At 28.8% G+C, this 13,307-nt stretch overlaps 2 protein-coding genes across 4 annotated transcripts in view; one reads left to right on the forward strand and one right to left on the reverse strand.

The window, feature by feature from the left end:
* The window catches only part of LOC107443195 (sulfotransferase 1B1-like), a 103,695-nt gene extending 100,996 nt beyond the window's left edge, over window positions 1-2,699 (forward strand). For both annotated transcript variants that reach the window (XM_071179055.1, XM_021144384.3), the window contains exon 7: window positions 1,076-2,699. In XM_071179055.1, coding sequence (XP_071035156.1) covers window positions 1,076-1,269 — 194 coding nt within the window. In that variant the 3' untranslated portion in view covers window positions 1,270-2,699. The remainder of the gene's footprint in view (window positions 1-1,075) is intronic.
* Window positions 2,700-7,647: 4,948 nt separating this feature from the next.
* LOC107444597 (TATA-box-binding protein) overlaps window positions 7,648-13,307 on the reverse strand; it is a 35,324-nt gene continuing 29,664 nt past the window's right edge. For both annotated transcript variants that reach the window (XM_071179056.1, XM_016058809.4), the window contains one exon: window positions 7,648-10,621. In XM_071179056.1, the coding sequence (XP_071035157.1) occupies window positions 10,545-10,621 (77 nt within the window). In that variant the 3' untranslated portion in view covers window positions 7,648-10,544. The remainder of the gene's footprint in view (window positions 10,622-13,307) is intronic.

Here is a 13,307-nt window from a genome sequence, read left to right on the forward strand (position 1 = left end):
AAAGAAAAAAAAAAAAAAAACGACTTATGAAAAGACTTCAGCTTTAAATAAATGCCTTAAATAAAATATAAAAATTCATAATGATTATGTTATTCATTTCAGAAATAATAATCGATAAAACAAATAACATAATTTATCATTATTTATTACTTTTTCAGGAAAAAATTATCGCATATTCACCTAAAATGGTATGGATTTCAACAAATTGTAAACAAAAATTTCGATAATTAGTTGAAATTTAAAACAAACTAGTATTTAATCAAGTTGGTAACGAAAAGTAAGCAAATGCTACTTGGCGAACATTGTAACGCCCCAAAAATTTAAAGTCATATCGCCAAACTCTACACTTCTGAAGTTTTGATAAAAAGAAGCTCAAGTCTTAAAATTTATAAGTAATTTAGATCGAAATTATGTTTATTAAAAGTAAATACATTTATTCTTATGTAATCATAAGTTATTTTATCACCTTGTTCTCTTTACAATGAGATAAACAAAACTTTATATGCACGCAAGTAAGTAATAATAAGGATAAATTCAAATGACTAATAACTATCCAAATTTTCAGCCATAATTTTCATATTTACTGTAACCGTGAAGTTTCTCATTGAAAAAAAGTAAGTGATGAACTTATTACATGCCTTTATTAATGCAAAACATAAATTTTTTGAGGCCGCCTCCGGCGGTAAAGTTTTTCTTTCCACCAATCAGGAATCGTTTCCCCCTTGTCCACACTCTTTTACTCTAGGCACTCTAATCAAAGTGAGTCACCTACCCGCTCACTGCCAACGTGCTTGACTTAGGTGTTCTACTGGAAATCGCGTCTTTACGATCAGTTCATCCTCACCTGTGGGGCCATGTATATTAATTACTAATAAAATATAAAGAATGAATTTTTTTTTTAAGAAAAACTCATTTTTTATTAATTTAGCGCAAATTGTAGCATCTTAAAAAATTCACATATTTTTTTAATAATTTCCGGAAATTCACGACGCAACTAACTTATAACCTTATTCTAATCTCTTTTTCTCGGTGAAATTATAATTAAGTTCATAAGGAATTAATTTTTCTTTTGCAGGAATTATCGGAGACTGGAAAAATTATTTTACCGAAGAACAGAACATCGACTTCACAAAGCTGTACAATGAGAAGATGCAGGACAGTGGACTCGAACTCATATTTGATCCGGAGGAGATCGACACTTGCAACAATAATGGACTTCTTCTCTGTTCCTCCAAAAACAACGGAGACGAGAAACAACACACGACCTGATTATACACATAACTCTCTCTCTCTCTTAGGAATGAGGGCAAAATCTATTATAATTGTCATTCAAAAAGAAGACACATGAGCTCAGTCATTTTTTGAAGGAGAACTGATAGTGTTGTTCCCCTATGACATCATTAAGCACAACTTTTTTAAATCGAAGTGGCACAAAAATGCACGCATTTTGGAATAATTTAATTCATGTTTTGATGCTGCTTCAGACATTACAATCAAATAATATATATTAGCAAACTATTTTTCTCTTCAGCTGCCACAATTTACAAAAAAAAAAAAAAAAAACATCGATGATTTTTAAGATATCAGAAAGATACAGTAGAGTTATTAAAAGTTAGAATGACCTGCTTTTAAAAAGAATGTCTCTGAAATCACTTCTTGTTTGAAATTCTACGAACTAAAAGCTACTCTTTAATAGATGACATCCAACTAATCAGCTATTGACAGATTCATTGTCTTTAGGATTTCAGCAATTCTTTTAGAATATGAAAACATTAGATAGACATATAACTTCTTATTATGTTTAACTACATTTCAATTTTAAAATATTAAATGAATCGATCTAAAATATGGAATGAATGCAAAAAAAAAAATATTATTTGTTCGTGATTTCGTTTTAACATATGGAAGCGAAATTCAGACAACGCATACACAATTAGATTTGTTTAAAAAAAAGTTCACCAAAAATAATCTATTGCATATATTGTAACTCGGATTCTTCTCCGTATAAAATATTTCGGATAAGTAATCCCCTAAATGTAACTTCAAGCAGTTCGATTAATTCGGAATGCAACAATTATACTCTTTCGAAAAGAATGTCTAAATTCACACATTCTTTTAGTTTTCTTATAAATGAAACCAGAAATGGAATAATGTTCGGTTATTGTAGAAAGCAACCTCCTGCTGTTTGCGATTCTATTGTTTTGATTCTGAAGCAGTTTAGATGGATTAACTTCGCTAATGCAGAGCTCCTATTGGAGCGAAAGCATCTGAAGATACTATAGCATTTTAGATTAAATGAGATAAAAATTTAGTTAGCGCTTCAAAATCTGTCCAATCAACATTTCATTAGATTTCTGCACCAAGTTAATCATAGTTTTCCGAAATGCTGGTAAAATATTTTTAAAATTTGATTATATGTATAAATTAAACTAAAGAGATGAATTATATTAATAACGTAATGTAAATATGTGTGACTTGTATGTACATGTTGAGTTCTAAATGTTTATATTTTTAACGTTAAAACATTGAAAAAAAATATGAGATGTGTCATATGCATGTTAAAGGGAAATATTTAATATTTTTACGGATTAACAAAATTTAGGAATAACAGTGCTGGCGCGTGACATTTTTAGCATTGAAAACTTTTGTTTATTTTTTGTATTGTGTACAGGGTTCATAATAAACTCTTGTAGAATATGTGTTATTTGCTTAAAAAATATGTGCTTTTCATTTATTTACAAGAAGAATAACTTCTAACATCCTATAAAACTATAGATAAGTGCATTGAAATAAATTAGGTGAGAAAGATTAATATAGGAAGGAGAAACAGTTTTCGAAATATTGAATTAGAAATCAGATTGATTATCAAATCAAATTGAGCACTCTAGCCGCATGTAAGAGCTGAGATATTCAGTAACTTCGGAACAAAAACGTTTCCTCTCGGATTCACAATCCTGCATCATTTTCTTTCTTTTATTCTAAATTTCAGTTTTTGATGATTTTTTTAAACAGTCTTTACCACCACTAAAGTATGTTGAGATTTTTAAAATCAAGAGTTCATGCATAAATTAAACTGTTTTTGCATAAATCATCCGAAAAACTAGATAATTATCTCGAACTTTAATAAAACATGAAAAAGCTTTAACAGCTAAACTTAACAACAAATCCTTCTGTCCACTTTGCTACATTCAAAACACTCGACTATGAACGTCCACAACATGTCAAGCCGGCAGGAGGAAAGCAAGAATCTTTATTTAAACATTATAGTGAAAACAACAAAATCACAGTACATCATCTTTTGCTTTAGGGATTTTAAAAGGGGAAATTCACACGTAATCCCAATCACGTGTCTAACAAGGGTTAATATAACAATTATGATAGGTTAGAATACTCAGTGAGAAGTTTCCCCCATGATTTTATTTTTACTTAAGGGGAAAAATTATAATTATTACATTCTTTAATATAAAATTGAATGTTAGATGTTAATTACAAATATGAGAACGGGTTTCGTTCTGAATGATGAATTGAAAAAAGAAATAGCATAAAAAAGATTTGTTAAAGCTTTTGAGGTTACATCAAATGTAAAACATGTTTGGAAAATAACATCATCAAAAACGTTTTCGTCCATATCAATAGAAAAAGAGGATATCTAATAATAAATTTACCATTAACTAATTTTCCCTCATAAGTGGACTTATTTCACTTTTGAAAATAAGGGTTCCTTTATTAAATAAAAAGCAGATATTTGTGTCAGATGGTAATTAAAATCTTTATAAATGGCATATCTCTTGCATCAAAATTTAACTATATATATTAATAAAAACAAAAATCAAACTAAATTTTTCTTCATAATTTATTTTTTAAAAAAAATTTTATTTTTAATTCCACTTACAATATATACTCACAACTTAAATTGAAATCAAGAAATAATAATTGAGAGTCATTTCCTGACTGATACAATCACACATACAGAGGTAATATAATACGAGCTTTAAAAATTATTGTTAAAATATTTTGTTATAAAAAAATTCTCGAAGAAACAATTTTTCTAAAACTTTCTGCTGAACTGAAGGCAGTGTTAAATTTAATTTAAGAAAATATCATACGTTTAGGTCGGAGGATTTTTTCCCTTAGGATTTTGAAAATAATTCAGATTTAAAAGTGGAAACCATCATATATGAGAACGTTACTTTTAAAAAGTAACGAGTAAAAGAACGAGTACTTTAAACAAAAGTAAAAAGTTTTGATTTTGAAAAAGTAACGAGTACAAGCAAAAGTACAAAACAAAAAAAGGTGACGATTTTAAAGTACATTACGAGGAAAATTCAAAGTAACTTAATCTCATCTTATCATCAATCTTAAATCTCATTAAAAAATGTGAGAAAAATCATAAAATTTTTAATTTAGAATGCATGGATATGTTCATTCTAATAGTGAACGTTGAAAATATCCAGCAACTGAACCAGAAATCAATGTTAACATATAAAAAGGAGTTTTAAATTATGTTAATTTTAAAACTGCCAAATGTTTAGAAATTTTGTTTTTACTTTCAAAATAGTAGTAATAAATTCAATTTTCGAACAAATTCGATACACACTAATCTTTGTTTAAAGAAATAAGTAAGAAAATCGACCAAATTCATTAAATTATAAATTATATTTCGTTTTCATAAACGTTAAGTAATGTATTTTAAAATTTCAAATAATATCAAGTTTTTAACTTGCGATATAGATATGTTTTATTAAATGCATTCGTAATCGAAGATTGAGCACAAAAGTTTTACTGTTAAATTTAATGATATGATGAACCAAATGTCTATATGGTAAAATTAAAAAATATACATATGTTTTATACAAAAAATAAATAAAACTGCAAAATTTTTTTATGCATGCGACGACATATCAATTAAAAATAGTCAAATTTTTATATTTATAACTTAAATGCCAAATAATTTTTTTCCAAATAAATTATTGAAATTATAAAGAAAAATTTCCAATGTCCAACAGGGTGGAGAAAATATATTGCTTGTCAAACTTAAAGAAATGATCATTCAAATCGAAAACGTTATTTTACAATATTACATACTAAGAATAAAACGTGTTCCCCCAACCGAAAAAAGTGATACCGCCACCGATCCAAATTCATAGTAAAACCCCTTTTCCCCATTAACTAAGAAATATTTCAATGAAAACCGAAACTTGCAAGCAGATATAATTCATACAGAAAAGGAAGTCCACCGATGTCAGAATAGCTTTTGGATGAGCTATCTTTCTGAAATGCGCACTTCTCATTCTCAAACTTGGATTGGGATATCATGGACGCAATGCTAATATAGTGAATTATGCTATACATACATAATAAATTAGAATCTGCTAGTAACTATACAATTTATAAATTATTTCGAATTATTGACTCTTTCGAGATAAATTAAACAATTCATAGTATAAAGTTGAAATTGTAATGAAAGAAGCGCAATTGCTTAGACAATATCTTAAGATATTTAGAAATACTAATCTAAAAAAAACGTTATTAAATCCTTAGAAAAAAATTTCACAAAAACGTTTTTTCATTTTTTCTTAAATGAACGAATAAATTGTCCTTACAAATAAGCATGAGGGACAGTAAAATCTTAACTAAGCTTTTCTAAAAAATAGTACAAAGGAATAAAAATCAACTTCGAAGCATCTAATATAATTTATACAAAATACATTGGAGAGAAAAAAACAGAGGTATAAAACAAAGTTAAAGCGGATCTGAAAGGGCTGGAGAGTGATAGCCAACAGGGAGAGGATTCTCCAATATTGTTCAGTGAAAACTATTAGCAGTAAAATTATATTTCTTTTACCGATCAATTGAAGATGAACAATGCTTCTTATTTTGCTTACATTTTTAATTACTTTTAGATTAGATAAATTGTAAAGTTACGCTTATCTTCCCCCTCCCGAACGAATATCAATTTACTCAAATATTTTGATTTTTTACTACTACTTTATAAGCAATCCTTCCCAGATCGCAAAGCAAATCTGAAGTCAACCTCGTAGAGAGTTACGAGAGTTGGCGAGCGGTAGCGAGCATTTTTTCCAAAATATAAATTGTTATTATCAGGGGTGATTGTGAGCCCAAGTCAAAATTCCGGAAAATTTCTTGAGTACAAAAGAAAAGAAAAAAATTTAAATGGAACAAAAATTTAAACAAGGTTTTTTCCCTTTTTGTCAATCTTTCTTAGTTTACTTAAAATATATTAAAAATTTTACACATACTTATACCATTTACACATACTAACGTGGAAAAGTAATTAAAATTAACAAATATGTCTTTCTTTCTTGAGTTTATGATTATAATAACTATTTACCGCTAAAAAATTTATATTAATCTTAAATATAAAGCTTATAAAGTATCTAGCTCTCCCTTACAAATAAAATGTGTTTTAAAGTTTCACCTTTCAAAATTTGATTTCCGGAAACTTTTGTGATCAATGATCTTTTGAAACGTCTGAACCTTCGATCTCCGGAAACTTCTGGATCACGGTACATGAAAAATCAGTCCTGTATTATTACTGCAAATTCCTCATGAATAGGAATTTCTTTTTAATAATTTTTTTAATCCACTTAGTGAAAGAAATGCTTATTATTTTACTTAAGAAATATACTAAAACTCTAAAAATCGCGTCTTTAAAAAAATAAACTACGCACTAGAAATAACTGGTGGTGATTGTTCAATAAGCACTGCACCGAGTCAACTATTAGAAAAGTAAATACTTTTGTTGTCTAATTACATAATTATTAATTTGTAAAGATTATTATTCAAATCTGCAGAATTTGATTAAAATTGGAAAATACTAATCTATTTAAAATAGGAGATAAACCATTTTTTTATTATAAATAATTTTCATTCATTTGCATTTTGTGACTCGTATAACAATTATTTAAAAACGTTTGTGTTTTAAACCTGAACTCACAGCGGTCAAATGGTTAGGCGAACACCAATAGTTTCGTTTTAGCCAACTGATAATCCCTACAAAATAGTAAAAAAATAATATAACGACAATCATTCCGAGACTTGACATCTTTAATTACGATCATAAAGTCTTAAAACATTAAAGTAATACATATTAGTTCTTAAAAATATTTAAATTTTTGAAGTGAATATTTTTTCCAGCATTAAGTCTAAAAGCTAAGTAGGATCCGATAATTTCAAAGAATATAGTTATTTTTCTTATCATAAGTTATTTATTTATATGGTTATTTTTCTTCAGCTTGAAATTAAAAATTAGAAGCTGAAAATTTTTAATTTCTTCTCGACCCATAACTTTGACCATGTATTAACAAATCAATCCTTAAAATTTAAGAATTGAGTTATATTGTCCTAGGGAAGTTTTACCAGATCTCTTTTAATTATAAAATACTCAACTTTTATAGATAACACAATGTGTTATATTAATACATACATGAATTATTGCACTTGACATTTAAAATTAAATAAATACTATTTCCTTAATTTACTAAAAAAGGAACTACATGGCTCAAGGAAAAGCATTTTTTAGTAATGAGAAGCTTTTATGACAGACTAAATAAAAAAATATGGCTATGGATTTCATGAATAACAACTTTTAAGCTTTAAAAGATATCACATTTAAACAACAGAAAATACAAACGAACACAAAAACTTTATTATTCAAATATGTTACCGTATAAATTAAATAATGATGATAATCCTTAGCATATTCTTCCAAATCAGGTTTTTCCTTCGAAGAATTTTACAATAGAAATATTTAAAAAAAATTTGCAACTATTTTCATGCAATAATTAATACAAATATAAATTAAAGCAAGTAAAAGAAAGAACTGAACAATAATGATTAATTGGTGCAATGAGTTGAATTGATAATTTCATCAATAGAATGCTCTAAACATCTTTTTAATATGCACCTGTATGATATGATAAAGTTTTAAGAGCTATTAAAATTTTACAGAATTAAAATTTAAAAAAATGGTACCATTTTAAAATATTATTATTTTACTCTGATTAGACAATTTCAAAACTGGTGATTGCAACAATAGTTACAATTTACTTTAACTGGTTTTGGTGATTTCAATAAACATATATTACATTTTTAAATCAAAAACAATTATAAATTGTTTTATTTATTGTAAGAATGAGGCTGTCAACTTTGATGCCACAGATTCCCAATAATTATTATGCTTATAAAAACAATAACATTCAAAACATAATTAAAATACATAACATACGATTTTTAAAAGTGAGAAGGGAAAAAAAGCTCAATTTTGCATTGAAACAGATCTTTGATTAGGGGGCAACAGTGTTATAAAAGAATCAAATACATAGCTTGCATTATTTAGTTTTGAAGTTTTTATAAAAGTTCCAGCATTGAAAGTGAGGTGAGTACTTCCCCCATTTAAAAACTTGATCAACCTTAGCTAGCCATGAACAAGGCAAGAACACATAACTTAGAACGAATCATCAAAATTCAAGGGAGGTAAATATAATCTGAAAGGACAATAAACTGTTCAATAAACTGAAAGGACCTCAGAAGAGCCAGAGAGCTCTTTCACCATACACTTAAATTTTCAGAAAGTTAAGTACTTTGTCAAGTCTAAGGGGTTCATGAGGGTTAAGGTTGCACAATGGCCTATTGGTGGCAACATCTGCTGCTTTTACGGGAGTGACAACTCAAATGTGTTTCTCTGACTTTTCCAGATATCGCTAAAAAAATTTCAACCTAGTGTCACAATATGTACTAGCAGCACTGTGGATAAAACAGAGTGAATCACAAAAAATTAATAATTATCATTTATACATTGTATTATATTTTAATTCATGCAAAAAAAGGAAAAAAGCTCTAGCTCAGTAACTGCGTTGGTGCAAACGTTGCATGCTTAGCGTTGGTTAATTCAAACTCTTTGACTTTTTTAGAATTTGGCTCAAAAATGTATAATTCCCAGATTTTTTTTTTTTTTAACAATTTCCCAACTGTTCCACTAGATTTTACAGCATTGCAACCCAATTTTACTTTTCGGCAAGCATAGTACCCATTTGTCTGAAGCTGGGTGAACTTTGAGTGAACTAACCAATTGGGTTAACTAACTAATCACCAAAGATAGAGCCTTGATTCTTCATGACAGTTAGTACACTGCTTTTACCATTTATGTTATCATCACAACACAATGTTTTTATATATATATGAAGATAAAACAAAGGAAAATTACAGACATATGAAAAAAAAGTGGGGGAAGAAAAATAATAATAAAAAAATAAACTGGGGGGGGGGAAAGGATAAAAAAATTTTTAAAAATCCGGAAAATAAAAGATATAATCTTTTCATCAGCCCACACGATTATATCCGCAAAAAAAGGCAATAAATCCGCATTATTTCTTAATTTTCTTCGCGTTTTTTTAAATATTTATTTTGCTGTATATATATATATATACACACACACAAACAATTATAAATGCCTTTATATTAGCGGCTATTCTAATGTTTTCACATTTTCTCTTTTTTTCTTCCTGTTTAGTTTTGCCTCTTAACACCTTTCAGTTATTTAATAAAACAGATGCACAATCAATGACCTATTGACCAAAAGTGGCCCTTAAAGCCTTTTAACTTGGTTCTTTAACTGTCGAAAATGTTAATAAAATATTAACAGAAATTTTTCTCAGCCATGTTCTGTAATAGAAAGTTAGAGCCTTTCTGAATGTGACCATTTTGTAATGAAAGTTCTATTTATACAAAGGGTTCAGAATTTTCAGTGAAATTTAATTACTTAAGGATTTGCACAAATAAACTTAAAGCTAAGACTATATTGTAACTAATTTCAAAATTCTAGCAATAGTCGACATGAATATGATACTGTATTAGTAACAAATATTGATATTTGAATAGAAAAAAAGTTAACTTTTAGGATAAATGTAAATATCAGTTACTTTTCTTGTTATGAGCCTATAAATTTATTACAATTTGCTTAAAATTACTGTAAATTTATAGGCAAAATTGAAATTCATAAACATCATTAATCATTATATTATCTCCACAGAAACAAAAGATGAGTTGTACATTTGTAACAGTAACTCATGCATATTACTTTTAAACAAAATAGAAATATTTCTTTCATTTTTATAATTACAGCATAATATTAATTGTGACCTCCAATGTTGTAGTTTTCATGGCTCACTGCTGGAAAAAGGTTGTGCATCCCTGTTATATATTAATAATTTTAAAGTTAGATTACAGTTTCTAATCTAGTAAAGAATGCTTCCTAGAGAATATCATATAACATTGCTATCAGTTTGAAACTAAAATTTGATTCCATCAATGTTAATTATCACTTGTTTTCATAATATGAAAGAAGAAAATAAAAGGCAAAGATAATCTAAGAAGGGGAAAAAAGTGAAATGAGAATAAATTTAAACATTATACAAGAAACATGAAATTACAAATGATACAAGAGATTTTATGCATAAAAAATGAAACTATTTACAAATAGGATTTATTATGTACAATATAAGGGATCACTTTAGATGTGAAAGTCATTGTTTTTTGAACCCTTTTAATATAGGATAGATGTTTTCAAAGGCCTCATAAATTTCAGCACGAACTTTTGCACCTGCAAGGAAAGTGGTCATTTTATTAAAATGCATTATGCACTTTATCTCTCAAAGATTTATAACATTCTAGAAAATAATAAATTCCATGCATTAAATTCCATGCATTCAGCAGCAATTTCAGAACTATCAGGATATATTAAACACAATTTACAAATGAATTGAATTAACAACTGTATTCATCTGAAAAATCCTTTACCTTATTATTTTACCAATTTCAACATGCTTTCCTTCCAAATAAAGGAATTAAGAACTTAAAAAGAAATTCATATTATGATGAAAATAAAAAGTTTATTTCACAGAATATAAATACTGACCCATTCATTTATGACGAGAGTGTATGGCCTGAGTCAACTTGCCTGTTAAAAGCAGGGTACCTACACTATCTGTTGACTGAATTTATCAAAAATAAACCAAATCAAGCTAGAGGATTATAAAGCTTTTTTGAAAGGAGAACTTCCCCGAGCAGACAAATACTTTTTTCCTCATGAGTCAAAAAAGGGACAAACAGATTATTTTGTCCGGGTAGAAATCAGGAGCTGATGCAATTCAGAAACTGAACAAATTTTGACTTAATTTCCAAAATACAAACTTCTTAATTTTAGTATTTCTTTTAAGTCTCAAAAGATTGTGGGTCAAGTCCCCTTAATCACAGCCATTTCAGCAAAAAGATGGGGAAACATTGATAACCTTTTCATTATTGAGAATAAGATATAGTGTATCCATGTTGGAAAGTCACAGTCTCGTGTATGCATTTTGTTAGAAATTTAGGTACATAGCAAAAATTTAAAAAAAAGAGAAGTTTTTCTAAGCATTTCAAAGGAAAAGAAAATCTTAATTAGGATATGCACACTAAGAAAAATATTATTTTCCTTTAGACAGAAGTTCTTCATTTATGCATACATAAAATTAACAAAATGTCAAAACTTTTTCAGATTTTACGAAACTTACGGAGTCATGATAAATTAACTAGTCTCTGGCAGAAAACTCTATTCTTGATTTTATAAGCCACCAAAAACATTTTACATGCCATTTAAAATATTGTTGCTCATTCTCTCATTTATATTAATAATTATATTACTAAATTATACAAAAAGATTAATTTTATTCCTAAATTACCTTATGGTCCCTATTTTCACCACACTTAAAAAATCTGAACACTCAATTTTTAATTCCAATTATTTTCTAAATTAAATGATAAAGAGATAAATAATATTACAGTGGAACCCTGATTTTACGTTGTCCGTTTCATATGTTATCCCGCTTCTTACGTCATTTTCTGCTGATCCGTGAAAATTGCCAATACCAATAATGTTAAAAAATCCAGGATTTTGAGTTATCCCTTTTATGAAAACCCCACTTGACGCGTTTTTCTACAAACAGATCAAAATAATTTTTTTATTCTACAATTCTCACACAAACTTTTTTCTAGTTTTTTGAACAAGAGAAACTTATTTTTCAGCTGTATGGAGCAATTCTTGCATTCTTTCTGTTCCGTTTTGTCCATTTGTCAATAGGGGGGGAGGGTGAAGTTTCCACTCTGTCACTATCGGAAGGGTGGGGGAAGATGCAATTCACTGGAACCCCAAAACCACAGGTGATGGAAGTATGACATCTACGCCTTCTATTCTCCCCCGCTCCCTCTCAACAAAAGAGAAAGAGGGGGTATTAGAGAGACAACTGTCAATAATGATCGAGTTTCATATGTACTCCAGACGTCTTACTGACGCTGTTTATTTGCGATACGAAGATAAGTCACTTTGAGTAGAGAGGTGTGGCCATTTCTTCAATTCTCCCCCATGAAAAATGGTTTCACTAATTTTTCTGTGCTAGCATGTCAAATGAGATTTTCAGTCGGTTTTGTTTCAGTTTGAAAGCTATAGCATTTTTTCTCATTTTCGAAACCTCAGTCATTATGTTCTTTTCTTGAAAGAAGATGTCGGAACGAAAATGCTTTTCTCCGGCCGAAAAGGCTGAAATCGTCGAAAAAGCTAAAGAATTTCATGGCACTAATGTTGATCTTGGTAAATCGTTGGGTATCGGTTATTCAACTTTGCAAACGATTTTAAAGCAAGAAGCTTCAGTAGAACTAAACGCTGAAAAACTCGGAAAATATACCAAGAAGAGAAAAACCCTTAAAACATCTCCGTATGATGAGTTAGAAATTTTTTTAATGAACTGGTTCAAGGAAGCCAGAGCAGCAAAGATTCCTATAAATGGATCCATCCTGAGAGAAAAGATGCTTGAAATTTCTGAAAGGCTTAAACTCCAGGGCTTCAGTGCATCAAATAGCTGAATCGCTCGATTAAAAAAGAGGAACAATTTATGCTTCAAATCTATCTGTGGCGAATTCAATAGTGTGGATATGACAACTATGCAACAGTGGAAAGAAGAAACTCTGCCAAATTTATTAAAGGGCTATAATCCAAGTGACATATTTAATGCCGACGAGACGAGATTGTTTTTCAACCTATTGCCAAACAAGACATTGACAATCAAAGGTGAAAATTGCCATGGAGGAAAGCTTTCAAAAATTCGCTTGACTGTTTTACTCTGTGCAAATGCTCATGGAAGCCAAAAGTTAATGCCTCTTGTGATCGGTAGAGCAGAGAAACCACAGTGTTTCAAAAATATCAAGAGTTTTCCTACCGATTACGCTTCAAACAAAAAAGCATGGATGACGCAAGC

This window comes from Parasteatoda tepidariorum, chromosome 3, assembly GCF_043381705.1.
Source record: "Parasteatoda tepidariorum isolate YZ-2023 chromosome 3, CAS_Ptep_4.0, whole genome shotgun sequence".
Classification (NCBI taxonomy): Eukaryota; Metazoa; Arthropoda; class Arachnida; order Araneae; family Theridiidae; genus Parasteatoda; species Parasteatoda tepidariorum.